The sequence below is a fragment of the Mytilus californianus genome, unplaced genomic scaffold (assembly GCF_021869535.1).
Source record: "Mytilus californianus isolate M0D057914Y unplaced genomic scaffold, xbMytCali1.0.p SCAF_3, whole genome shotgun sequence".
NCBI classification, from domain to species: Eukaryota; Metazoa; Mollusca; class Bivalvia; order Mytilida; family Mytilidae; genus Mytilus; species Mytilus californianus.
Genome location: NW_026262679.1, coordinates 60,286,805 through 60,312,348, shown reverse-complemented (window position 1 = coordinate 60,312,348; position 25,544 = coordinate 60,286,805). Strand labels below are relative to the sequence as shown.

The following is a 25,544-nucleotide window of genomic DNA, read 5'->3' as shown; positions in this document are numbered from 1 at the left end:
TATAAACAATTCTACGACCGTCATATCATCTCTTTATCTGATGTATTCACAACTATGCATTTAAACCTTAGAACACAATGTTTGTTTCTTTAGATTTTTAAATAAACTATGAAAGATTGCTTTTTCGGAATTTAAAATGATAAATGTGATCAGAACCGGAATATAAACATGTGACGTACGTAAATGTATCTGAAACGCATTAGACAGGTGCCGTTTGTCTTCTTTCTTCATCTGTAGTTTTTGTGGGTTTGTTATTTATAATAGCTCACAAAATGTATTTTACTACGTAATCACTATATTTACGGGTTATATTTATGGGTTCTATGATTTTGGTTGACCATACTTTTATGCAACGGGGTTTTTGTGGGTTATTATATAAAGTATTAGACAACATGTACATTGCATACAGTTATCAAACTATTTTTTTATAATTGTTAGCATTAACTTTTAACATATTGAGAAAACATGACACAACTCGAATTTCTTCCCATTTACAAGTGTATGTCACTTAAATATTGTTTAGTCCTTCTATAGACTTTTCCTCGGTTTTGTAACCCACCATCTTTTGTACATAACACTTAAATTTTAACCCTACCATCTCTTATTTTCGTTTCTTTTGTTTTGATTTTCTACATCAATATATGTTGGAGGAAAACTATTCACAGACTGTGTTTCTGGTGTATCATCTTGAATCGTTGTACTAGGAATGTGCTGCATTGGAATATCATCAGTTCTTGTGTAAAGTGTCGTGTTGTTTCGTGAATTTGGTGTGCCAATCGGATCTTTATGTGTTTGCTCTATTTCCCTTTGTCTTGTTTGTTCCCTTTCTCTTTTTTCTCTTTCTTGTTTTATTGTTTGCTCCTCTCTTTTCTATAATTATTATAAATAGTACAATCAGTATATTCAATATAATTAGGATTTATTTTTTGTCGTTATTAATGTAATGTCAACAAATAACCTAAATTCGATCGCCATATGTTTGCATCGTAGACCTTTGCATTTTCTCTTGCTTAAAATAAATAAACTCATCATAGATACCAGAATTGAAATTTTGTACGCCAGACGCGCGTTTCGTCTACAAAAGATTCAACAGTGACGCTCGAATCAAAAAGTGAAAAATGCCAAATAAAGTACAAAGAGAATTGCGGACCCAAAATTCCTAAAAGTTACTGAAGACAATGATACTTTTACAGCAACAGCAACGACTGGTGCATCGTAAATTAATGTATTTTTATATCTTTTTACATTCCCTTTGAATTATGAGTTTTGAATGTTGAAAGCTGCCATAGTAACCTCATTTTGAGATCTTGTCTATACAAATATTAAGATAAGAGCAACACCTTCACCGAAAAAGATTTTTGCTACAATATATATTTTACAAGGTTGTCAATGTATGTAAAACATCATTTTGAGTACAGCTGTTGCTTGTAATTATTGTATCAAACAAAAATAAGCATGAAATGGCCATTTAAGATCAATTTGTAAATTATTTCGACATGGTAATGACGTTATAGTGACATTACAAGTGATCTCTATTCACTAAAGTGTCCAGATTTTTTAGAAGGTTTGAGTTCGTTTATTAGTTCTATTATTTCAAGGACCAAATAATGTCTCTTATCTTACCTCCTCTTTTCTGCTAATCATAGAGATTGAAAATAAAGCCTCTTTCCCTTACACTTTGGTCAAGGGAAATTTGGTTGCTGGCGTTTGTCCTTATGTATAAATATTTTATATTTTAAGACATGGTTACCAATTCAACATTGTAATTAGATCTTTGAATATTGTTTTTGTATGTATAAATATTGATTTTGTTATCAGTATATTAAAATCATACTAAATAGTTTTGTTATACACATATATCCACTTTAACGGTACTACAATCTGTCGATACCTTTATTTTGGCATTGCACAAGGTCATGTTTTTCTCTGACTGCTAATGACGTCTTTACACTAAATCCATTGGATGTTGGATGTGTACTGATTGTTATTTTAGTCTTAGATACATGATTTTTTATTAGTTGCTATTGGCTTTGAACTAACTGTCAGAAACTGCGAGTACTCTCAGATCTGTACCTAATGTCCTTTTTGTTGTTAGGGATGAGGGATGGATACATACCCTGCCACGTCCGGTCTGTGTTTATGTTTGATGTTTTTCTGCTTTGTATCGATCTGATGAGTTAAGCCTTTTACAACTGGTTTTGATAGTTTGTTCTTATGTTGTGCTGTTACACCACTGTCCCAGTTTGGGGGAAGGGTTGAGCGCTCACAAACATGTTTAACCCCGCCACATTCTTTATGTGCCTGTCCAAAGTCAGGATCCTGTAGTTCAGTGGATGTCGTTGGTTCATGTCTGTCATATTTGTTTTTCGTTAATTGTTTTGTTATAGATTAGGCCGTTAGTTTTCTCAATTGAATTGTTTCATATTTTTCATGTCGGGGCCTTTTTAAGCCGACTATACGGTATGGGTTTTTCTCATTGTTGATGGCCGTACCGTTGTCTATGACTGCACACATCCTATTTATTTGAATCTTGGTGGATAGTTGTCTCATTGGCAATCATACCTCATCTCCTTATTTTTATATTGTTTGTTGTTTTTTTTTTACCTTATTTAACATCTGAAAAATTCATTATGTTTTGACCTACGTATGTATGTATTTACAAGATTTATATTCTAAGAATTGTCACATAACGATTTGTTTATCCTTTCAGTGTGATTTGCTGTTAAATGATCAGTTTTCTTGTGAATTTTAAACGACGATAAAAGACCGGATACTAATTTTCTGTAATTCAGTATGATTTTAATTTCTCAATTTAACATTTATATATATATATTTGATGTGGCGGCATGGTAATTAACATTATCATTCTTTACGACAGAAAATAGCTGATCTGAAAGGTACACCATCTACTATCCACTATACATCATGTACAGTGTTACAACCCTAGATAAAGCCGACGGGGAAAGGCATAACATCGACCACCGAAAGCTAAATTTTTATGTACCCTTAGGTGGTCGAGTGGTCTAGGGTGCTGGACACGGTGCAGGCGGTGTTGCCACGATGTCATAGAAGCAAGGGTTCGAATCCCGCTCAGGAAAAAAACAAAAATTTGCTAAAGCTAATTTGAAGATCTAACATTTTGGGCTAAATTTGAGACGAGTTATATATATATATATTGTTTATATTTTTGTCTCGTCATATACAAACCTGTATCAGTTCCGTCTTTTCCTTGATAAGTTTTTCTACGACGTGTCCTTTCATAAACACCTAAACGAAAAACATTATCTGCAATTAACATGTATTTTAGGTTCTTTGCTTTTCAAGAAATTGTCAGGATTCAAATATTGCCTATCTATATTGTGTTTCATTTAAAATTTCAGAGTTCAAAACGCATACTGTTCAATGAATATTTCTCATAGAATCAGTTGTCCATTAACGAACACCAACTTAATGAATGTGTATGCAATGCATTTAGTTAGACAAACGGTAAGCATTTGCTTACTAAATATGGCTTAACTGAGCGATTGTTTTTTTAATTAGAATATGGATGTTGCTTTATTAAAGATATCTTTAAAAAGTGAATAAGAATATACATTATGTTTTTAAATATTTTCGTTAGCTCATCTTGTATAATTACCTTTGTTCGACCTATTTTATAAGAGTCTTTGTCCAGTTTACAAGCCTGTAATATATTTTCTATTGTTTGTTTCTTGTTTGTACCTTCTGGTATTATGGCACAATCTCGAAAAACTTGACACCTATAATATAGGTTAACAATATAATAGTACTTAAATCTTTTTGGTAACGATGCTGCTAGTCTTTTTATAAAATTGGACAATTCATATTGGTTAATCTAAATTGTCTGGATAAGTAGTTTGTTGGTAGAATTATTGGCAATAACAAATTTAATTGAAAATGAATCAGCAACTAGCATGATCTATGAAAACTCCATGGCATTTGGATAAAACAAATCATGGTAATCATCTAAACATCAGAGCGTATTTTTCTGGTGTGTCTTTTATCTATCATCCGTACTATCTATGATTTAGATAAGGTAGGAATGAGAAGATGAATCTATTTATTGCTGCACAATATATTGAAGTAATTTTTCTCGCAATCTCTTGGTGCTTTGCTTATATCCTTCTTTTGCCTTATTTCTATCATAGTTTTTATAATCGCTTTTTGCAGTAACATTGAATTTTTCTCCTTCTCGGTGCATAATAGATAATGGGAAAATGCTACAATTTGAATGATGATTCTTTACTATTGACATTTATAAACGTTCATACGAGAAGCTGTTTCAAAACAGGCAAACTATATAAACAGTATGTTTTTTGTATGGTTTACATTATCAATTTTTACATGGAATTGTATTATATTTCCATCAATAGAAAATATAATTTTAAGATACTATTTTACATTTTTTGGTGAACCTACATTTTCAGGAATTTGTCAAACTGCATCCTACTTTGAAATCCATCTCTTCTTATTCTGGTAACATCGTCTATACCGGCACTTTGCAGCTGATTTAATACAACCTTTTCATCGAAATAATTAGGCTGTTGATTGTCATTTGATTTGATACATCTGCAAATACGAACATGTTCAAATATAAGTATTTAGATATTTTCTAAATCGAAAGTATAAAAATGAACGCTCTCCATTGACTCTGTAACAACTTAAAAACCTAACATTAATTTATTAAAGTTTAAAATTGAAAAAATGCCTATATTAATCTATGTTTTATATAACCATTTTGATAAGAAAAATGCAAATTTCGAAGCTTCATGATAAGAACGATTTCGAATTTACATGCATTTACGATAAACAATTCATATCAACAAGGAATCATTAACATTAAATAAAAAGTGTATCATATAATATAAACTACAAAAATAGTTTACCTGACAAAAAGTGGCCTAGAATCGGCTAAGATGTCAACGAGGCAAGCCAATGATGTCTAAAATAGACCCAAAAAGTAAGATAAAAGACATTTCTTTTAAAATATACATATTTGTCTTTTTCTTTTGGACGCATTAATGTTTAAATCATAGCATTCTTCGAATATATTTAACAATATCTGGGGGAAACATTTTAATGGTCAAATAACTGTAAATTAGATTAAGAAATTAACATAAATAAAATTTTCAATTGCATAATTAACAAACATATTTGTCAAAAGCAGTAGGGTAAATAAATTAATTCAAAGAGATCTACGCAAGTAATTTTATCAATTAATCAGAACATTCTTACCCTGTATTGGGAGGCTGCACTGTTTGTTGATCTTGACTGCTGTCTATCGTCAGATTTTTTCACAGTTTTATTGTATCTGAAAATTTAATAACTTAGTTAGTGAGAAATACTTCAGAAATTAAAAAATAATTATAGAATCCTATTTCAGAGTTCATTAAACTATTTCAATCTCTATAATTGTGCAATCAATTTATTTTTTCTTTAACATTTAAAACTAAATGGTTGACCGAGACACAGAAATATGGTCATCCAACCCAGCAGTTAAACTCAAGATAAAGAGTGGCGTCTGTCTGACTGTATTGGACATATAAAAAGCAAGTTCGGTCGGAATATGATGTTTCATGAAGGGAGAATGCCATGCTCTCTACATGTGAAACATCATTTTCAACAACCTTTTCAATGGTGCGTTGGTCGGTGTCCTGTTGCAAAATAAAGTGTCTGATGCTATTCTGAATACTCTCATTTTCGAGTTTCAGCCTTTCATTCTGGTTGACCCACATTTCAGAACTTACTTATGTGATGCATTGCTTATCTTTTGGTGACCTTTATATGTATAAAATTTTTACTACTGAACTTTATGTAAACGTAAACCTTCAATCTATCAATCTCTGATATGTGCCTCTAATCTCTTTTTATTCACAATAAGAAATACAAATTTGATAGTTCAAAACATCTGGTTTGATATTTATAGGCGAAATGGTTATTACAGAACATATTGTGTCATATTTCTTTGCGAACAGTTAACATACATGTATCTTTGTAAATACAAATAAAGAAAAGAAAATACGGTACTGGATATAATATCAAATTAACAATTATTTTTTAGCATTACCATTGAGCAAATAGTGACATCTAAAACATACCTTTCGCCAATTTCTCTGGCCTGTCTCTTTGACATAATTTCTCTGGAGGAACCCCTGCAAAAATTGTTTTAACAATATAATTATTTGAGAAGCTCTTTACAAATTGTATTATTTTTTATTGAATTTCTTGAAATCCATTATGCTAAAAAAAAAATAGAACAAAAATGAAAACTAAGTCATCTTATTCTTTACCGCATAAAATTTATGCTTTAGGTTCTGGTTCTGTCGTGTTTCAATCTAAAACTTAACTGACATTCACATAGTTTTCATTAGTGTATACATACCGGTGAGTCAAAAACGAGTCTTGTGCGTCAAAATATTCACTGACAATATAGTAATCACTACTTTCTGTAAAAATTTCCTTTATCCTTTCTGGAACAGTTCCTCTATTCTTCTCTAGAAATTCTCTAGTGCTATATTTCACCTATTTGGTAAAAATAAAAGTTTTACAAGACGTCCAACTCATAATTAGTGTTATCCGTGACCAAACTGTAATGACAACCTACCATTTAACTGTATTATGCATTGATTTAGTACTTGGCATACCTTTTTTTATCAAACCCAAGTACCAAGAACACCAGACGATATAAGACAAGTACGTGGTTCTGGGAAGAATATATACATTTTGTATAATTACTAATATAATAGACGCAGTTAATGAAATTGATAGTCTATGACAAAAATATAAAAACTATATTTCGAGGGAAATGCCATAACTTTTCCGTCTTTTCTAATTACAATTGTCCACACTTTTTTGTCGTGCCTGACGATTTTATGAACCAATATTGTTTACTTTACAAGTCGATTTAAGTTTCTTTCCAGTTTACCTGGTTTCACTTTTTTTAAGAGTTCGCGTGACTCCCTCAGATTTTGTTTGTTACGTAGTTTTATATATTCTTAATCGACTTAAGAGATTTGAACATCGGTAAATTACTGTTGCCTAAATTCATATAGAGTTTACTACACATCTTAATTGCTGCTGATTGTGGTATTTTTGCCACATCGAGACATCTTTTATCTTATTTTCAATGGTTGATACAGATTTGGGCGTGCATGTGACGGACACAAACACCATTTTAAAGCTATGATATAAAGGGTTGTCGGCATGTGTCAATATAATCAAGCTGATACAATGGTAACAGAACAAATATTTTGTTAACATTCAATAATTCCAATAACTCCAAAAACTTATTATTTTCTATAGGATCACATTTTTTATTTGTCCTGATTCTACATAAAAATATAAATATTTTCAACGACAACACATATTTCTCTTTAAAATTTGCAACCACTAACGAGAGATTACATATAATGGAAAAAATACCTGTCCAGCATAATGAACAATGTAGAATGACATATTATGTCCAGTCGACTGGTAAACAGCATATTTGTCTCTAAATTGTGTATCATATTGTGCCACGAGCGAAGACCCATCAGAATTGGAAACTTTAATTTGGTCATCCAAAAGAGACAGTACTCCTGGTTTCTATAATGCAAAAAAAAATGAAAATGAGAACCAAAACGAGCTGCAATAGTATTTTAAGTATTTGAAAATGCAGCTTACAATCAACAAGCAATGATTATAATTATTGATATTCAGTTACTTCACTAAGAACTACACAATGAAAAGTACCTTATAATCGAGGACACAACATTTTTATTAATAGTAAAACTGTTATTTTAATACCATTTTCTAGTATTTGCAGATGTTATACATAAGTTTCACTTAACTTAAATATGAGACTTATCATACAAACATGTATATTAATAATGCATTTAAAATGGCTATTGGAACATGTTTTAACTCTAGGCTCTCTCCCTTTAACCAGACAGAACTTCAATTAACAAACGCATTTGGAATTGGTAGTTGAGCATGTTTCAAATCTGGGTTATCTCCCGTCTACCTGACAGAATGCCAATCAACAAATACATTTGGGATTGGTAATTGTGCATGTTTCAAATCTAGTTTAACTCCCGTCTACTTGATAGAATGTCAAATAACAAATGCATTTGGAATGAGTAATTGAGCATGTTTCAACCATAGGTTATCTCCCGCCTACCTGACAGAATGTTAATTAACAAATACATTTGGAGTATGTTATTGAGCATGTTTCATAATTGGGTTATCTCCCGTCTACCTGACATAAGGTCAATTAACAAATGCATTTGGAATGGGTAATTTAGCATGTTTACCTGACAAAATGTGATCTGATTAGAGAAAATTTTTCTTTTTTAGCCATGGCGTTGTCAGTCTATTTTCGACGTACGAGCTTGAATGTCCCTTTGGTATCCGTCGCCTCTCTTTTACAGTTGTCCTTTCATTATATGCATGTCTGAGAGTTCCATTTTTAAGTTAAGTAGAACTTATGGTAACTTCTCTGGACTTCTTATGTGTTGGTAAATGTTTATATAGTTATGGAATGACAAATGCCACATTCGTCAGAATATTATTTTTTAAATTGAGATGCCTACAAAGGTATTTTCTTCCTTAAAGCAAAAACTTATATGCAATTCAAACAAGGGGCATCTCAAATACCCAAGGGATGTTTAAGAAAAATGTTTCAAACATTCAAAAGTATATGTTAGCCGTTTTCATTCACTTTAAAGATACATTTTGCAACTTAAGGTACACAGTAATATTTAAGTAATATTCACGAAATCTTTTGTTTAGGGGAAAGGAAGAGGTAATGTTTTCCTTCTATTAAATTGCATAAAAACATCAGTTATTAAGCAGAACCCTCCCAAATACCAATCTAAGGATCTTTACTTCTTTTAAACAATATTCTGGTATTTACCTTTATTTTTCAGAAGGTAGTGAAAAGATATATCATATGTGTAGAAGGAAAAATGTTCAAGTAGCAGTAGCTAAATAATTAAATTTACTGATACGTAAAAATAGGAATAAATACTTAAATAGTAAATAACTTACACCAAATATAAGTTCAAGAACTGATGTGTTATCATTGAAAGTGTTCGCTGGCAGCTGTATCCCTTCGTTGTTATACTCTTTGTTTTCTATTTCAAATATCTGTTGTTGGTGATATTGATGTATTCTTTCATTGGTGATATTAATTAACAACTGTTCCAAGCTGTTTTCTGAAACACTCTCAAATCCGCTGATATCGAGGATTCCAATGACTTTTTGACTGACAAAACATTATGGAAACAACTGTTGTATTGCATTGAATTGATAATGACCTAATTATAACTAAGGTATTTTTGAATTCTAATTTTAACAAATTGCAATATTAATTACCAAATATTTGAACTTGAAGCCCATTTCATTACAGCAGTACTACTTATGTGATTTTTTTCTCTCCAATCATACTTAACTCAAATACGTCTCTACAATAATATCAAGTTTCAAAAATTACCATGGGATTTGTCTTATTATAGTTATGATTCTACATTTGAAATAAAAAAAGTATTTTGATTAATAAATACCTTGTCTTAGTTGAAGACGTACTGCCTTCGATACTCTTGTTTATTTGATCAATAATAGCTTTAAAAACTCCTGAATACAATGCTTTTACAATAGAATCTCTCACATCAGCAGCTTGAATCTGGTTCAACGGTTTCCGAGTAGTCTGACCTATTGAAAAAAGTAAAATCACAAAAATACTGAACTCCAAAGAAAATTCAAAAAGGAAAATCCCTAATCAAATGGCAAAATCAAAAGCTCAAACACATCAAACGAATGGATAACAACTGTCATATTCCTGACTTGGTACAGGCATTTTCTTATGTAGAAAATGGTGGATTGAACCTGGTTTTATAGCTAGCTAAACCTCTCACTTGTATGACAGTCGCATCAAATTCCATTATTTTGACAACGATGCGTGAACAAAACAAACAGACACAATAGGTAAAAATGTCCAAAATAGGGGTGCAGCAGTCAACATTGTGTTATCATCATTGTGTTATTGATAAAAAGTGCAGTGAAATAATTCTCGTCATTTTTGTAGACTGTTTTTATTTTTGGTCTTTTATTTGTTTTTCGTTTTTAACCGTGGTATTGTCTGTTTTTTTCACTTATGATTTGTTCTTGTGCCTTTGGTATCTTCTTCATTTTTTGTCAATGTCTGAATTTCCTTTGTTGAGTAGAATATTCTTTGTGTGTAATCTAGTATTCTTTTCTCATTTTATAAGGACTCTAACTTGTTTTACGTTAAACAAATAAGTCAACATACCTTGAACACATATAGGTCGACTTATAAAAACTTCATTGATATCATCGCAGTTGTCATCTTCTATTCCTAGTAACTTGATTGCTAAAAATATAAGTAAATGTAAGCTTTCTTAATGAAATAACACATAGTCTATACTTTACACAAGTATTCCCCATTCCAAACTGAAAGACAAATTGAAAGAGTTGGTATTACTTTGTTTCATTAAAAAGAATGGCGAACGTAGAATCAAGTATCTTCTCTGGGGGAGGGATAAAATCTACTTTGTAAAGAATCACTCTGATTCAAACAAAAAATTTTCTGAAACTGACATTATCAAGATGCTTGATTTCTTGATTGACAACATATTTGTTACGTTTGGAGGACGTGTTTTTCAACAGACTGTCGGAATTCCAATGGGAACCAATTGTGCACCTCTTCTTGCCGACTTATTTCTTTATTATTATGAGGCTGACTTCATACAGGAACTTCTTAGGAAGAAAGATAAGAAGTTAGCAACGTCCTTTAACTCTACGTTATATAGATGATGTTCTCTCACTAAATAATACAAAATTTGGTGACTATGTTGAACGAATCTATCCCATCGAACTAGAGATAAAGGATACTACAGATACAGTTAAGTCTGCCTCATATCTTGACTTACATCTAGAAATTGACAATAAGGGTCGGTTGAAAACAAAACATTACGACAAAAGAGATGATTTCAGCTTCCCAATTGTGAACTTTCCATTTCTATGTAGCAATATTCCAGCAGCGCCTGTATACGGAGTATATATCTCCCAATTGATACGATATTCCCGGGCTTGTGTTTCCTATCATGATTTCCTTGATAGAGGATTGCTGCTCACAAGGAAGCTATTAAACCAAGAGTTCCAAATGGTGAAGTTGAAATCATCCCTTCGTAAATTTTACGGACGCCATCACGAGTTGGTTGACCGTTATGGAATAACCGTTTCAAAGATGATATCGGATATGTTCCTTATGTCGTAACTACAATACCCTTCCCTTTTCACGAATGTGACTTACCGAATTAGACTATTTACCGGATTTCTAATAACATAAGCAACACGACGGTTGCCACACGTGGAGCAGGATCTGCTTACCCTTCCGGAGCACCTGAGATCACCCTCAGTTTTTGGTGGGGTTCGTGTTGCTTAGTCTTTAGTTTTCTATGTTGTGTCATCTGTACTATTATTTGTCTGTTTGTCTTTTTATTTTTGGCCATGGCGTTGTCAGTTTGTTTTCGATTTATGAGTTTGACTGTCCCTTTGGTATCTTTCGTCCCTCTTCTACAGTTCTAATATTTGTCTTGTAGATTGTTTTATTGTATTTCATGTTAAGTTAAATGTTCCTTTCAATGATTGGAACTTAAACCACATATCTCTCAAAATTGTTTTTCCATGAACTCAGTCATACAAGTTATCATTTTTTAATATACCAATTTCTCATTTTGATGTTGCTTATCTTAATATCAGAGTGTATATTTTCTGCTTACCGTATCGCAAGGAGTCATCATCCCGAATTGCAACACCATCCGTTTCATCCCCAACATCATCAAACTCAATATTACCAAGGTGTAAGCAAGCTGCTAGAATACTCAGGATTTCAGATATTTCCTAAATGAATACAAATGATAAGATGAATACAAGATGTGCGATATACTTTTAAAGAGACGACAATCAAACCACATAAATAACTTAAAGAGACCTAGAGGTCAAAAGGCATTTTTCAACAGTAGACGTATATACCATATGCTTAGCTCAAAATTACTCGAGTCAAAGTACTTGTGAATATTAATTAAACAGGTACTATCAAAGATCTGTCTTCAACGGCAAATGCTACAAATGATAAAATCATTAAATTATCATTAAAACCAACAGAAAGACCTCACTTCGTGGTACAGGCACGAACAAGTGGCTGTTGAAATCTCCCCTTTTTAAATCTTGATCAGTAGACTCACAAAAGGTATATATAATTTATATGTAAATTTTTTTATATTCAATAAGTTTATATAATTTATTTCTTATGTTTCAGTTATTTTTTGCTTTCTTTTTATTTTACTTATTCAGTGGGACAGTAATGTATTGCACTTAAATATGTCGTTTTAAAAGTATTTCCATCTGGTATAATATTAAAGTTCATAATACCGTTTCCGTAAATTCGATTTCTTTTAAGATTTTACAGCCTTGAGAGTAACTATTTCCATATTTCTGTTTTTCTTCTTGACTCCCAAATATACCAGTGTGTAAATGTAGCATCTCTTCATCTTCACGCATAATTCTATTAAAACACGGAAAACTATTATAAATGAAGAAAACAAATATGAAAAGCCCCATCGTATCCAATACATTATAAAATGTGCAATCTGACGCAAATATTTAGGAAACCGAATTTATTGGTTTACTACACATATATAAATAGTACTTAAACATGACAAAGTTGCAGTGCCGACTTAATGAGAACAACTGAAACAAAACTGAACTGCACATATAGCTTCAAAACATAATACATTGACAATTTAGATTTACACTGGGGATTATCATCATAAAAAAAATTATTACTATGTAAAATTCATGATACTTCAAGATCGTCATAGTTGAATTTAAATTGTTATATCAGGTACCTGTATTCATTTGGTCTTTCCAATGAATATTTTTCTTGTAAGTCATGTTCATAATTTCCACTGAACAAGGCATGAAATATGTGGAAATTTTTCTCCTGAGCTTTATGGTGAACTACTCGGGATTTCTCTAACACAAATGTTCTCAGTTTACCTGCAATAAATGATGTAATTTACATATATATCATTATATGTAAATGCATATATCCGTATTTAAATCTTCAATGAATGGGTGGATGTAAGAAGAGAATTTTATCAAGTTTATTGTTATGTAATAAGTTGCAGTGACTTGCATGAAACAATGTATTTCCGGAAACCACTGCACTTTATTTCTTTTTTTAACTACAGAGGAAAAACACAAAATAACCGATATACTACCCGATCTTGTAAATAATACAACAAGTAACACAATGAGTTGATTGTACACGTTTGAAAAGAAAATAGATATAAAAAAAAATCTCACCTCCAATTAATTTGTCGTCTTCATTATATGACAGTTCTATTAGTTTCCCAAACCGGCTAGAATTGTTGTTTAGTAGTGTTCTAGCATTTCCAAAAAGTTCTATTAAAGGATTGACCTATTTAAAATAATAGTTTAGCTATATTGAAACCATATGTACGAAATATTTTTTTCATAAATACACACCATACTAAAACAAGTCGTAGAATCATCATTCACAAGATATAATTTACGTATACATTACATGAAATTCGATGTATTAATAAAATTCTTTTGCAACTTTACTTTTCCTGTATTATAGGTTATATCTTACATTAGTTTTGATATATCATTTGATAAAATTTTTTGAATTTAAAACTTATACTTATGTTTGATATATCAAAACTTTTTAATCAATGTTTACGAAAAACTAAATAAACATATACATGTAGGCTGATTTCAAAGGTATCTAATAAACATGAAAAGTAAAACACTTGTGTAATAAATTTATCATTTCACCAAAAATAGCATAAAGTGTCCATAATAAACTAACATGATTAAGCTTCTCGACTAATCTGGTGATTTCACATGGAGATCTTTTGGTAAGATGTTGCAATATATGTTTAGTACTTTCAGTTTTTCCTGCTCCCGAGTCACCAGTCACAACGATGCATTGATTTCTCTGTTCGACCTTTAGACGTCTGTATGATTGCTCTGCTGTCCAGAAAATATGTGGCGGATCTCGGGCTGCTTGTTGATAATAAACATGTTGCTATAAAAGATGAAGGTAGCATGCCAATTCAGTTGAAAAACACCATAACTCAACGGACGAATCTAAGTCACAGTAATATCAAATACGCCGACCGGATAAGCAAATCCTGCTATTTCAAAATCATATTCACATTACAGAAAAAAAAGAAACTAATAAGAAAAAAGCAAAGTAGGAATTTATTCTGACAAATAGGGTTTAAACGGCTGTTGACTAACAAAAAGCACTTTTTTACATTTTTACATTTATTGTTTGATTTTGTTTTGTTATTGATGTTTTTAATTTGTTTTTTTAGAACTTTTAACGGAGAAAAATACTCACCTCAGCATTATATAAATTTTGGATTTTTTCATAAGGATTGACTACAATTAAAACATCTCCAATGTACGTCTGAAACATAAATAGATGTTACATGTATAATTCCAAGTATCTTAATCTTCCTTTATTAAATGATTGTAAATGTTAATAGTTCTATATTATATAGAAGTTAGGTATTACCATTTCAATAACAATCATTTCAGTTTTCGCTCATTTTGACTAATTGAAATTGTGGTTATTTCAAACAGATTTTAAGCCTAGTACCTTCTGCTAGCTATTATTCGTGTGTTTCTTTGTCCTATATGTTCTCCCATTTATTTGTATTGTGGTCCTGTCATGTGATGCTATCGTTTTGGTGTTGTGTTTGACGTTGCCATAAAAGCGGGAGGTTTGGCATGCCACAAACCAGGTTCAACCCACCATTTTTTTCTTAAAATGTCCTGTACCAAGTCAGGAAAATGGACATTGTTATATTATAGTTCGTTTCTGTGTGTGTTACATTTTAATGTTGTGTTTTTGTTGTGTCGTTCTTCTCCTCTTATATTTGATGCGTTTCCCTCAGTTTTAGTTTGTTACCCGGATTTGTTTTCATCTCTATCGATTTATGAGTTTCGAACAGCGGTATACTACTGTTGCCTTTATTGAGCGTTTTCGAAAAGTTGTGTATAAGTATACAAGTGCAAATATTTGATTTTAATGTTTTGTTTAAACCAAGCCTATACTGTATTGATTTTTGCACACACAAAAACCACGTGTAAATTAGAAATGTCAGCATTTGCGAATATATATGATGATTATTAAGATCAATCATAAAGTTAGTGTTTTAAAACTCAATTCATATGTCAGGGTCTAACATTCACACCGTAATCACATAATTACATGAGTATTTCATTATCAAGCCTTTCAAGAATATTCCCCGTTGCAATGCAAATATCACATAAATCTTTATCTCGTATTCAACCCGAAAATTGTATTTGTAATTGTTGTCTTAGATAAAAATGAAAATCATTGAATATTGTAATTAGTTAGAACGTATTTCATTTTCTAGTTCATTTGAATCAGCTTTAAAGATCGTGGGGTCCTTTAAATAGATTGGTAGGTCTTTTAAACTTATATGCAATATTCGATAATAATCTATTACTGTATGTCAAAGATTGCGTTAGTGCATATTTGATTACCTTAAATAATAATAGGTCAAGGAAAAGCAAGATTATGTTACGTTTTTGATTGTTTAGATATATAGACTTCGATCACAGAAAATTATGCATGACGGTGACTTGTTGACAAGTTTTTTTATAAGTGTTATTCCTTTGATTTGTATGAAGTTACATATTGAAAAAAGGGGTCATATTTTTTAAATTGTGGGCTATCAACTTTAAAATGTACAGAAGATTTTTAGCTTTTGTTCCATTTGAATTTTAACGTAATGCAAGAATTTTTAGAATATTCTTGCATTACGGAAAACAGTGTCATTTCAATATATAAGAAAACGTTTTGGTTTTCCAAAAATAATATCATACAGTTCATTTCATATGAAAATTTTCTTGGAACAATAGAAAATAATTCTATTTATAAAAGAATTCATATTTCATTATCAAAAACATAATGTGATTATCGCTTCCAACACGCGCTTTTAATAAATACTATATGAAAGTGGTGCATGTCATAATGAATGAAATACTTAAATAAATTGTAAACAATGAACTAAAATAGTCTTCTAAAGTACCTATGGTGTTAACTTTACTTAATTGTGGCCTAAGCTGGTTTAATTCAAAATAAACAATTTAAATTATCAAAACGGCTACTGGTACTTCACAGTACCGGATACCTGCAAAATTGTTAAAGTTTTGTTGACAACTCAGATTATCCACTGTCATATCATTTATTTGAGAACAAGATAAATAGTTATTGAATAGTGCGTACTTTTCTTTCCTCTTATGTTAACCTAGATGTCGATGTGTGACCAATATCTATAATTTCATGTCATTATTTAAATTATCATATTATGTTACAACGTGGCTCTTTTTGTATAAATTGTGACATTTCATATTGATATATGTAGTTGACACAAATTATAAATGGTCAGTTACTAGTATATTCAAATTGTCAGATATCTATTTTTAATTTATTATTAACGAAAACAAATAAAATTAATGCAAATGATGAACAAAAACATCTTATTAATGAACTCTTTAACAAAATGAATAAAGATAATTAAGGTCCGTTAAAGTCAAGTGTAAACAATAACAATTAACATCATATCGAAAATAAATTAAAAAAAATGCAAGCAGTGATTTTTAAATGAAGAAGAAATTCATTGATTCCTGTCGTCGAATGACAATATTAAAAGCAGTAATTTCATGCGAATTACAAGTATCCCCTTTCTTATCAAACATATTTCTAAAAACAAAAAGACTTCTGATAAAACATACAGACACGCTTTCATCAATTATATCAAGATTTAGTTTTAGAATATATATTAACATGAAATATAAAACTGTTACTGACAGAGATCTCAAAAACTATTAAAATACAAAAGCTATTCTGCAGGTTAAAGATCAAAATCATCTACCATGCGAATGAAAAATTAGTAAAAATTCGGTATATAGAATAGGACACAATCGGAAAATTAACACATCAGACTGACTATTCTAATATCTTAAAATCTAAGTGCACGATTGATATTTTGTCCGACTTTGGTCAATCTGAATGTCGTTTGAACGATTGGGCATAGATAGCATGAAATATAGTTTTTACTCATTTTTTCAAATATGTATATTATATAAAAAAAAATGTTTCTTTTTTTTAATAAAGAACTTCATTTTGAAAAGTGTAAAAGTTTTATCAACAAACTGAAATTCAACGATTCTACTGATATTTTTTCAATATAATAGTTTAAAGACTCAGCTTAAGCGATGTCAGTTCAAACGCTTTAAGAATATTGCAATGACATTTATATGTAATATCAACTTGTCAGTTGTTATGCCATGTTGCTAATGGCAAGCAATATTTCGTTAAATCGCATGTCATTAACCAGGAAAGGAGGACGAGAACTAGAATATATATGTGGTCATCTTTGACACAGGCAACCAAATTATGATGGCATCAGCTAAATTTTCCAAACAGATGGAATCTTCCGATTAATAGTTCCATTGTAGCTGACAATCAAGGAAATCATTAGAAACACAATCCCTAGAATATTGTTTCAAATGGGAGTTGTGTACTAAAACTGATGCTGCTGTAAAATTGCTACGTAAAAATGAAGTTGACAAAAGTAATATTGAAATTATCTCTTTTGTCGTTAACTTTTGTAATCAACCGACCCATTTTCAATCTATAGACGAAAGACAATATAAGACGCAGACCTAACAGTGTCTTTGGTATCAACTATTTCATGACCAAAGGTACATGTGCACTCAACATAGTCCCTAAACGTTGAATTACTTTGTGAGAGGACATCGTTTTATGAGGATTTTAAATTTGATGCATGCCTTTTTGTGCTTCTTCGTTACATTTATCTGCAGAAACAAAGTAGTTTTTGAAAGACATGTGTTGGGGATGGGATACTTGGTTAGTTTAAACTTGAACCTTTTGTATATTTAAAAACGGGAAATTTTAAATTGGTTATCTTGTAGACCAAACCAGCAACATCTTTAAAATACACTTTTTTTAAATTGACCTCAGAACAAAATAGAAATAAACTTATAGTTTAACTATTTTGTCAAAGACAAAAGAAATGAGGTAGAAAAAAGGGTCCACTTAACCACGTTATACATGTACATAGGAACTAATTAAAGGAATAACAGAGCTTAATCAGATAGCTGTTCTTAATCAAATCAGTTCCCGGGAGGTCTTCTATGACCTACCATACACCAAGATGAAGGTAATCCTATAGCTAGCTCCGATATTAAGGATACTTTTGAAGTTCATGCAATGCCTTCCGCTTTTCCTTGTAACCTAGATTTGTCTTCCTAATCGATTTACCTGATTTGAACATCGGGAAACTACTGCCGCCTTAATTAACCATGTAAAAACCCGAATAATTACTTTTTCATGGCCTAATTCTGTTTGAGATTCAACATTACAATTTAATACGACGGCTACTGGTCCTTAATGTTAACATATTCCGTCCTTGATCCGTTATGACCCACGGAAACGTAAATAAATGTTGACCACTGTGATTATCTACTGCCATATCAATATTTACCTCAGTCACATTAATAATTCTTTTATGTGTGTTTACTTTGATTGTGATCAATATTTGTACATTTCGTATAATTATCATAATTGACATATAAGGTTTCAACACGGCACCCTTTAATCATTTTTAAAATTTAATGACTGCTATTATAGCAAAATTGTTATATCTATATCTTTATATTCATTTCAACAGGTATACTCAATGCCAATATAAACGCAACCCCTACATGTATTTTCTAATTAATAAATATTCTAATCAATAGATCTTCGTTTGCACTTGACTAATTGTTCTAAGATTTTGAAGAATTTTTAGGATATGCATAGAGAAAAAGTTCCATCAATTTCAGACCTTCTTGATTTTTAGAGATTTTAAAGTTTACAAATTCCACATGTTTATCAAAATCAATGAAATTTACTTTTTAAATGACAAATTTCAACCACAATGAACCCCTAGAAAGGTAATCAATTACTAATTTTCCTTTGCATTTGGTCCAGTGTGATCACATTTGGGTGAAATTTTCATTTGGGTGAAATTTTGTAAATTTGGATTTTGACCCTTATAGGTCTAATCTCAAGTTTCGGAAATGAAAAATGGTTTATTCGAAACAGTTAAATAAACAAGTAGTAATATCTTGTTATTCAAAACGGGACCAAAGGAGAATTTGAATATGATGTTTTTCGTTTCTATAGGTACTGAGTATATATATATATCTACATTAGTGATTGCAACTTTCTATTTGTTTAAAGAGACAACGTTACAAAAGCAGTATCATAAATCTTTTTCAACACGATTTTTTTTATTTTGACCTACCGATATAGCATTGTTCTAAATAAGCGTAATGAAGTTAGCAATGCCAATTTTTTATGATCTTATTTTACTAACTTACTAACTGTTTTCTGTCGTCAATTACGACAATCTCACGCGAGCCTTTATATACATATCATAATTATCAAATACGGAAATCCTATCAATTCAACGTTGAACAAATTATTAGAGGTAACCCAAAACTCTTACATTATTGGGTATCTATTGAAATGTATACTTATTTCACATGGTTACTTTTGATGTGTTAAAGATATCTTTTATTATTATTTTTGTCGTCTCTTTATTCACTCTCGGTAGTTACACACTTTAAAATCTCAAGAAATATACAAATTTGTTTCATGTATAGTACGTAAAGCTAACGTTGATTTATTTCAAAAATCAAAACCATGTAATATGAATTCAACATTAACAAATATGTCTACTACTGTGACAGAGTGTTATTCTAATTTTTCATCATCATTTATAATTCTAGCATACTGAAGTTTTGAAGTTTCTTATGGAATGTTAATGACACCAAAACATTTATATACATAAAGCTGACATATTTGCTAACATAAATGGGTGAAGACATATCCAACTACAACTTACTTTTTTCTAATTAGTTTTACTCTTGTGTACCAAGCAATTCAGTCGTACTCATCTCCCAATTATTTGCCTTACAAAGATACATTTTTTGCATTCCAATTAAACCTATATTTGAAACCTCATATTACTTAAATCTGTAATTCAACATTTAAAACACCCAGTTGGTACTGACAGAAACATTTGAAGTGTTTAAAAGTCTTGCCAGAGAACTTGGCAAAGTTCCACTGCTAATAACTTAGATGCATGTGTCAATAAAGTAGCCACAATTCAATATTGAAACTGAAAATGAACATTTACATGCAACCCCTCAAATAATTCAAATGGGTCAACATTTTTTTTTCAATACATTCAATCTGTTTAATATATTTATTTGAAAATTTGGATTTTGTTAGAGTCTGCTTTACAATGTAAAGAACCCACATCATATAACAAGCTGTTAAGGAGAAACTGTTATCTAAGACATTTATTTTAACCGGAAAATGGAAAAAAGTAAAAAATTCAATTGCATCAAATTTATTAGATGTATTCATTAATGAAAAAGAAAACATAATCTAGAAACCTCAGTGTTGTGATGTAATTATCATATAACTTGCTAAATTGATATTTACCTAAAATTACATTTCAAAAGATAGTTTTTATCGAGTTACACATGAGTCACAGATTATCCAATAATATATGTTATCAACATCAACATTTTGGTATCAGGCATCATGAGGTATAGTATTTTGTTGTGCGTACGGTTTAGGGTAATATGCAAATTTTAAAGACTAAATTTCAAAATGAATCTATTTTTGCAGTTTTGCACTAAATGAAAGAAGCTTTAACCCCTAAAACAAATGTGTAAGACAAAATTCTGAAACATAAATACTGAAATCTGAGACCATTGACTTCTCATGATCATTCATGAAATTGAAATAAAAGAATGCACGATACCTTTTGATTTTGAGTTCAAAGGGTTAATTAATAGTTCAAAACATAAAGTGGCTTAAAATATCATCTTGAGGCTTTATACTTCCGTATCTGCGAAGGATCTATGGAAACCTTTCGATGTGTATTCTTCATAAACTGTTATCGTTTATTAGCTGTCTCTTTTGCGTTTATCTTTCATTTTTTTCGCTCGCAGATTTTTAAATTTTTTCATCATAATGCGGAAAATATAAACAATTCTCGAAAAGGTTCTACACTGAGAAATCGAAAATCGTATAAAATTATAATTATAGGCATTTTATGTGTATCTAAAAGTCTTGTATCAGGAGATATATTTAGTTTTTGTGGTGCTTTATTTCACAATATTATTATATTGAAGGTTAAGTGTTCTTAATTTATATGATTTAGTTGACAATAAATTATCTACCAAAACTAAATTGTGAGTTATAATCACCTTTGCTTATTCGGCATTTTCATTCAATATTTTTCATAAGGTCATCACTTAAAGGTATAATACATTAAAATATGAATATAATATTCGGTAACTCTATTTTATTTACTACTACTTGTGAAATTACATCATTCGTTGCTTTGGATGAACAAAGTATAATCATCGGATGAATATCTTTAAAAAATCAACATCCGTTAAAAAAAGCCTACACTACTAGTAATCAAGGATCCCGTAAAACAATGTTATATATGAATAAAACGAAAACTTTAAATGAGACAGGAAACCAACAATACCCTCAAATATCAATTTGAATGTCCAAATACATTGTACGATCATCAACAGCAGGTATATAATGCAAAACGTTAAGTTCTGAATCGTCCTGAGTATATATGCAATTTACAAATAGTATTAAGGATCTCACATCGAAACCCAATCTCCTACATGTCCAAATGAAAAATATTAACGTATGACTAAAGACAAGCACTCGTGAATTTTTATTATTTTGGAAAGGTATCTTTTCGTAGATGATATGATATGACTTTAAACATCCTTGCAATAGGTTATGTATAAAAGTAACTTGCACATACATATATTCGGCCTTTATAGAAACTGTCTTTCAGGTGTTGGAGTATCTCCTGGTTGTCTAAGTTCAAAAGTTTGGCTAGATCACTGACACTGCCTTCATTTGACGACATTTTCATGCGAAGAAACTATAAGCATTTATTTTCACATATGGAAGATCTGAAAAAGAAATCAACTTAGGATTAGTACATTAATCTGTACGAAAAATGTTTTTTTTTTGTTTTGCAATAATCCTTCCCCGATAAGTTTTGTGTTAAACTTTTTCAAAACCTTGACCGTCAATTTTTTGCCATGTGTTTTACATAACGCTGTTAATAAGCTGGTCTGTATCGTGAAGAAAAATGTTTCATTGATACAACTTTGTGGCTAAATATTAATCATAGTATTTCACCAACTGTGAATTTTTATTTCCATTGTATCGTTTTCGCAGAATGGCTTCAAAATCAAAAACAACACAACATGAAATTATAAAATAACTTTTTACAAATATTGGCATCATGATATATCTGCTTCCGAATAATCTTTTCTCATTTATAAAAAATGTTTAAATGATAGAAAGAATATGGTGTTTTCTCAATCAAGCCTAATTATATGTTGATAAAAATTAGTTAAAGCAAGAAGAAAAAATTGTTAAATTTTGTTGTAAAATTTAACATCTTCATTACCGTATATTATCGTGTACATCCAGTTGGCAATCTTCCTATACGAAGTAATATTATGCTGATTGACTTAACTTATATCTACTGGTTTCAAAACTCCCACTTTTGCTATGTATTGTAGATATTACGGAGAAAAAGTTTAAATATAGGTATCCGACGCATACAATTAAAACAACACGTTTAAAACGGTTTTTCTTGATTGGTTGAGATAACAGAGTCTTGCTTGATTAAATAACACATTATCTAATTTGTCTATAGATAAAAGGCATAAAAACTGTTAAAATAACTACATTGCAATATTAAGATTATTGTCAATCTCTTTGTAAGACTTACGCTAAATGAATCATAATGATACATACTACAACATGTTAAAGTTTTAAAATCAGTATCGCATTATCACAAAAAAGATATGTTCCTAAATATGTAAAGAAAATAGAAACTAAAAACTCTAACCTCTTCATTTCCCATACTTTCAATATCTCTTCTTTTTCTAATCCGTTTCAGTCGAATTTATTTCAATAAAGATATTTGATGGGTAAATATAACACGGTATTTCGATTTGTATCTATTTACACATTATATAATCCAAGTAATGCTTACTTTACGTACTGCATAAGAAGTTTAAAATTTATGTTAATATCTCTGTCAGAATTAAAGATACAACAGCTTAAAATCTGAAAGAAGTAGCGCTTTGAATAAAAAAAAAATCATTTATTGTGCATTTGGAATGAATATGCATAAAATAACTAATGATTTGATTAGTAGTGTAAAACTTACTTTTTAGAATACTTTGCTATATCATGGCATAGGTACTTGGGGAGAGGACAATTGTTTTTTTAGCCCCTCCACCTTTTTTTCCAAAATCCGCTATTTTTTGGTTTTCTGTCAATTTCAATTATTTTCGCGTTTTTTCTGAGTTATATAAACATGAATATACTATAAATAACTTGTATTCGCTACTAGTGTTTACTATCAATTCCAAGTTTACTATCCACAGCGGTCATTGATATATTATATAGAGAGAAGGTATCTCACTTCGTACCTTATGACCTATTTTCCAAGTTTAATTCATAAAATATTTAATGTCCCTCGGGTCAGTGGGCATGATTCGTTTCCGCTATCATTCTTCTTTTTAAGCAGTCGGCACTTTTAATGAAATTCGACTTGTGTCGGTTGAACGGATCAATTTTGCTCGTCGAGTCGTCGCATTTTGATTCTTAAATGACGGAAGTATTGTATGGGCGACAACTCTTATTCCGCGCTAAATCTGGTTCCCTGTAATAAAATGTCCCGAATGTTATTGTACAGCACGATAAAGTACGAGAGTTCATCATCGTTGCTGTATATTAGTATGCGGTTTTTATTGTTGACTTTTTTCTTCTCTCAAGTCATTTGTTTGATTGACGAAATAAATTTATATAGGATTCACTGTAAATGTTATCACATGTAAGTTCAGTACTTCTTAATACACATAAACCACGTTTCTCCAACAAAAAATCATTTTATCCTTACAAAAAATATCAAATGTTGGAGAAACGTGAAGACACCGTTTGCGGGCCATCGAAGCCCTCATAAAAGGTGTTTTGGTGAATGTGTCAATGCGACAAAAATCTAATAAAACACACACACACACACATTAAAAAAAATTCGTAGCACCGCTCTATTGCTAACTTATAAGGGGTTTTCTATGGAACGCCACAGGTGTCTTATGTGGAACTCTGATATGACGTTATGTTGTTTTATAATTACTTGATGATATTTTGTCTTTACATAATATGGTTTTGACATTACGTAATGATGTTTTGATATAACTCAATATGGAATAGTCATTACTTAATGATATTTCGATATTACACGATATGGTTTCGTATTGACTTGATATAGTTTTGTCATTCCTTAATATGGTTTTGTCATTACTCGATGTGGTTTCACCATTATTTGATGTGGTTGTGTCATTAGGCAAAGTGGTTTTAACATTACTTGATGTGTATGTGACTTAACGTAATGTATTTGTTTCATTACATGATGTGGTTTTATTATTTCTTAATGATGATTTGCCAATTCTTTATATGGCTTTAACATTACGTAATGATGTTTCAAAATTTGACGATTTTACACTACATGATGTGTTTGTTTCAGTATTTGATGTGGTCCTGTCATTCTTTGATGTTGTTATCACATTACTTGATGAGGTAAAACCACGTGACCAATTTGGAAAAAACTAGTTCTATTTTTAATATATTTCCATGTTTTATGTGCCTTGGACGAGTGTGGCCATCCATCGAGTTAGAGTTCAAATTAAGGTTCGGGTTACTGTTCGAGTTGAACTTTGAGTTAGTCTTCGATTTCGAGTTAGAATTCAAGCCATTATTAGAATTAAAGTTCTAGTTAGCATTGAGTTTCGAGTTGAACTTCGAGTTTGAGTCACATTTAAAGGTAGAGTTCTAGTTACAATTCGACTTCAACTTTGAATTTGAGTCACCTTTTGAGGTAGAGTTTGAGTTAGACTCGAATTTGAGTCTCATATAGATTACGATTTCGAGTTGAACTTCGAGTTATCTAATATGAGTTCGTATTTAAATTTTCTATCGCGGATCAAGGGCTTTTGCTCGTGCTTCCGAAAAGAGGGCGCAGGGGTATGCGTACAACAGATAATTATAAACAATGTTACAGTATACAAAACACAACATAGAAATTGAAATAAAGTTAGATGTGGTGTGATTGCCAATGAGACAACTATCCATCAGAGTTTAAATGCAGTGGATGTAAGCAATCATAGGCAACCGTACAGCCTTCAACACACCGTATAGTAGGCTACAAAAGGCCACCACGTGAAAATGTGAACGATTCAAACGAGAAAACTAA

General features: G+C 30.8%; 1 protein-coding gene across 4 annotated transcripts in view; it reads right to left on the bottom strand.

Annotated features, from left to right (window-relative positions):
• Nucleotides 1–25,544, bottom strand: part of LOC127733064 (chitin synthase chs-2-like) — a 77,419-nt gene that overhangs the window by 10,823 nt on the left and 41,052 nt on the right. For 2 of the 4 annotated variants that reach the window (XM_052242328.1, XM_052242329.1), the window contains exons 2-20: nucleotides 22,026–22,179; nucleotides 14,453–14,521; nucleotides 13,916–14,134; nucleotides 13,387–13,501; nucleotides 12,927–13,077; nucleotides 12,451–12,583; nucleotides 11,799–11,919; nucleotides 10,307–10,387; nucleotides 9,561–9,708; nucleotides 9,046–9,262; nucleotides 7,441–7,602; nucleotides 6,401–6,540; nucleotides 6,117–6,170; nucleotides 5,254–5,329; nucleotides 4,905–4,960; nucleotides 4,438–4,587; nucleotides 3,638–3,758; nucleotides 3,208–3,267; nucleotides 596–870 (exon numbers count right to left, since the gene is read on the bottom strand). In XM_052242328.1, the coding sequence (XP_052098288.1) occupies nucleotides 596–870; nucleotides 3,208–3,267; nucleotides 3,638–3,758; nucleotides 4,438–4,587; nucleotides 4,905–4,960; nucleotides 5,254–5,329; nucleotides 6,117–6,170; nucleotides 6,401–6,540; nucleotides 7,441–7,602; nucleotides 9,046–9,262; nucleotides 9,561–9,708; nucleotides 10,307–10,387; nucleotides 11,799–11,919; nucleotides 12,451–12,583; nucleotides 12,927–13,077; nucleotides 13,387–13,501; nucleotides 13,916–14,134; nucleotides 14,453–14,521; nucleotides 22,026–22,139 (2,462 nt within the window). In that variant the 5' untranslated portion in view covers nucleotides 22,140–22,179. Of the gene's footprint in view, nucleotides 1–595; nucleotides 871–3,207; nucleotides 3,268–3,637; nucleotides 3,759–4,437; nucleotides 4,588–4,904; nucleotides 4,961–5,253; nucleotides 5,330–6,116; nucleotides 6,171–6,400; nucleotides 6,541–7,440; nucleotides 7,603–9,045; nucleotides 9,263–9,560; nucleotides 9,709–10,306; nucleotides 10,388–11,798; nucleotides 11,920–12,450; nucleotides 12,584–12,926; nucleotides 13,078–13,386; nucleotides 13,502–13,915; nucleotides 14,135–14,452; nucleotides 14,522–22,025; nucleotides 22,180–22,685; nucleotides 22,821–23,132; nucleotides 23,173–25,544 lie in introns of those variants that run through there. The other 2 variants (XM_052242330.1, XM_052242327.1) reach the window with 2 other exon arrangements.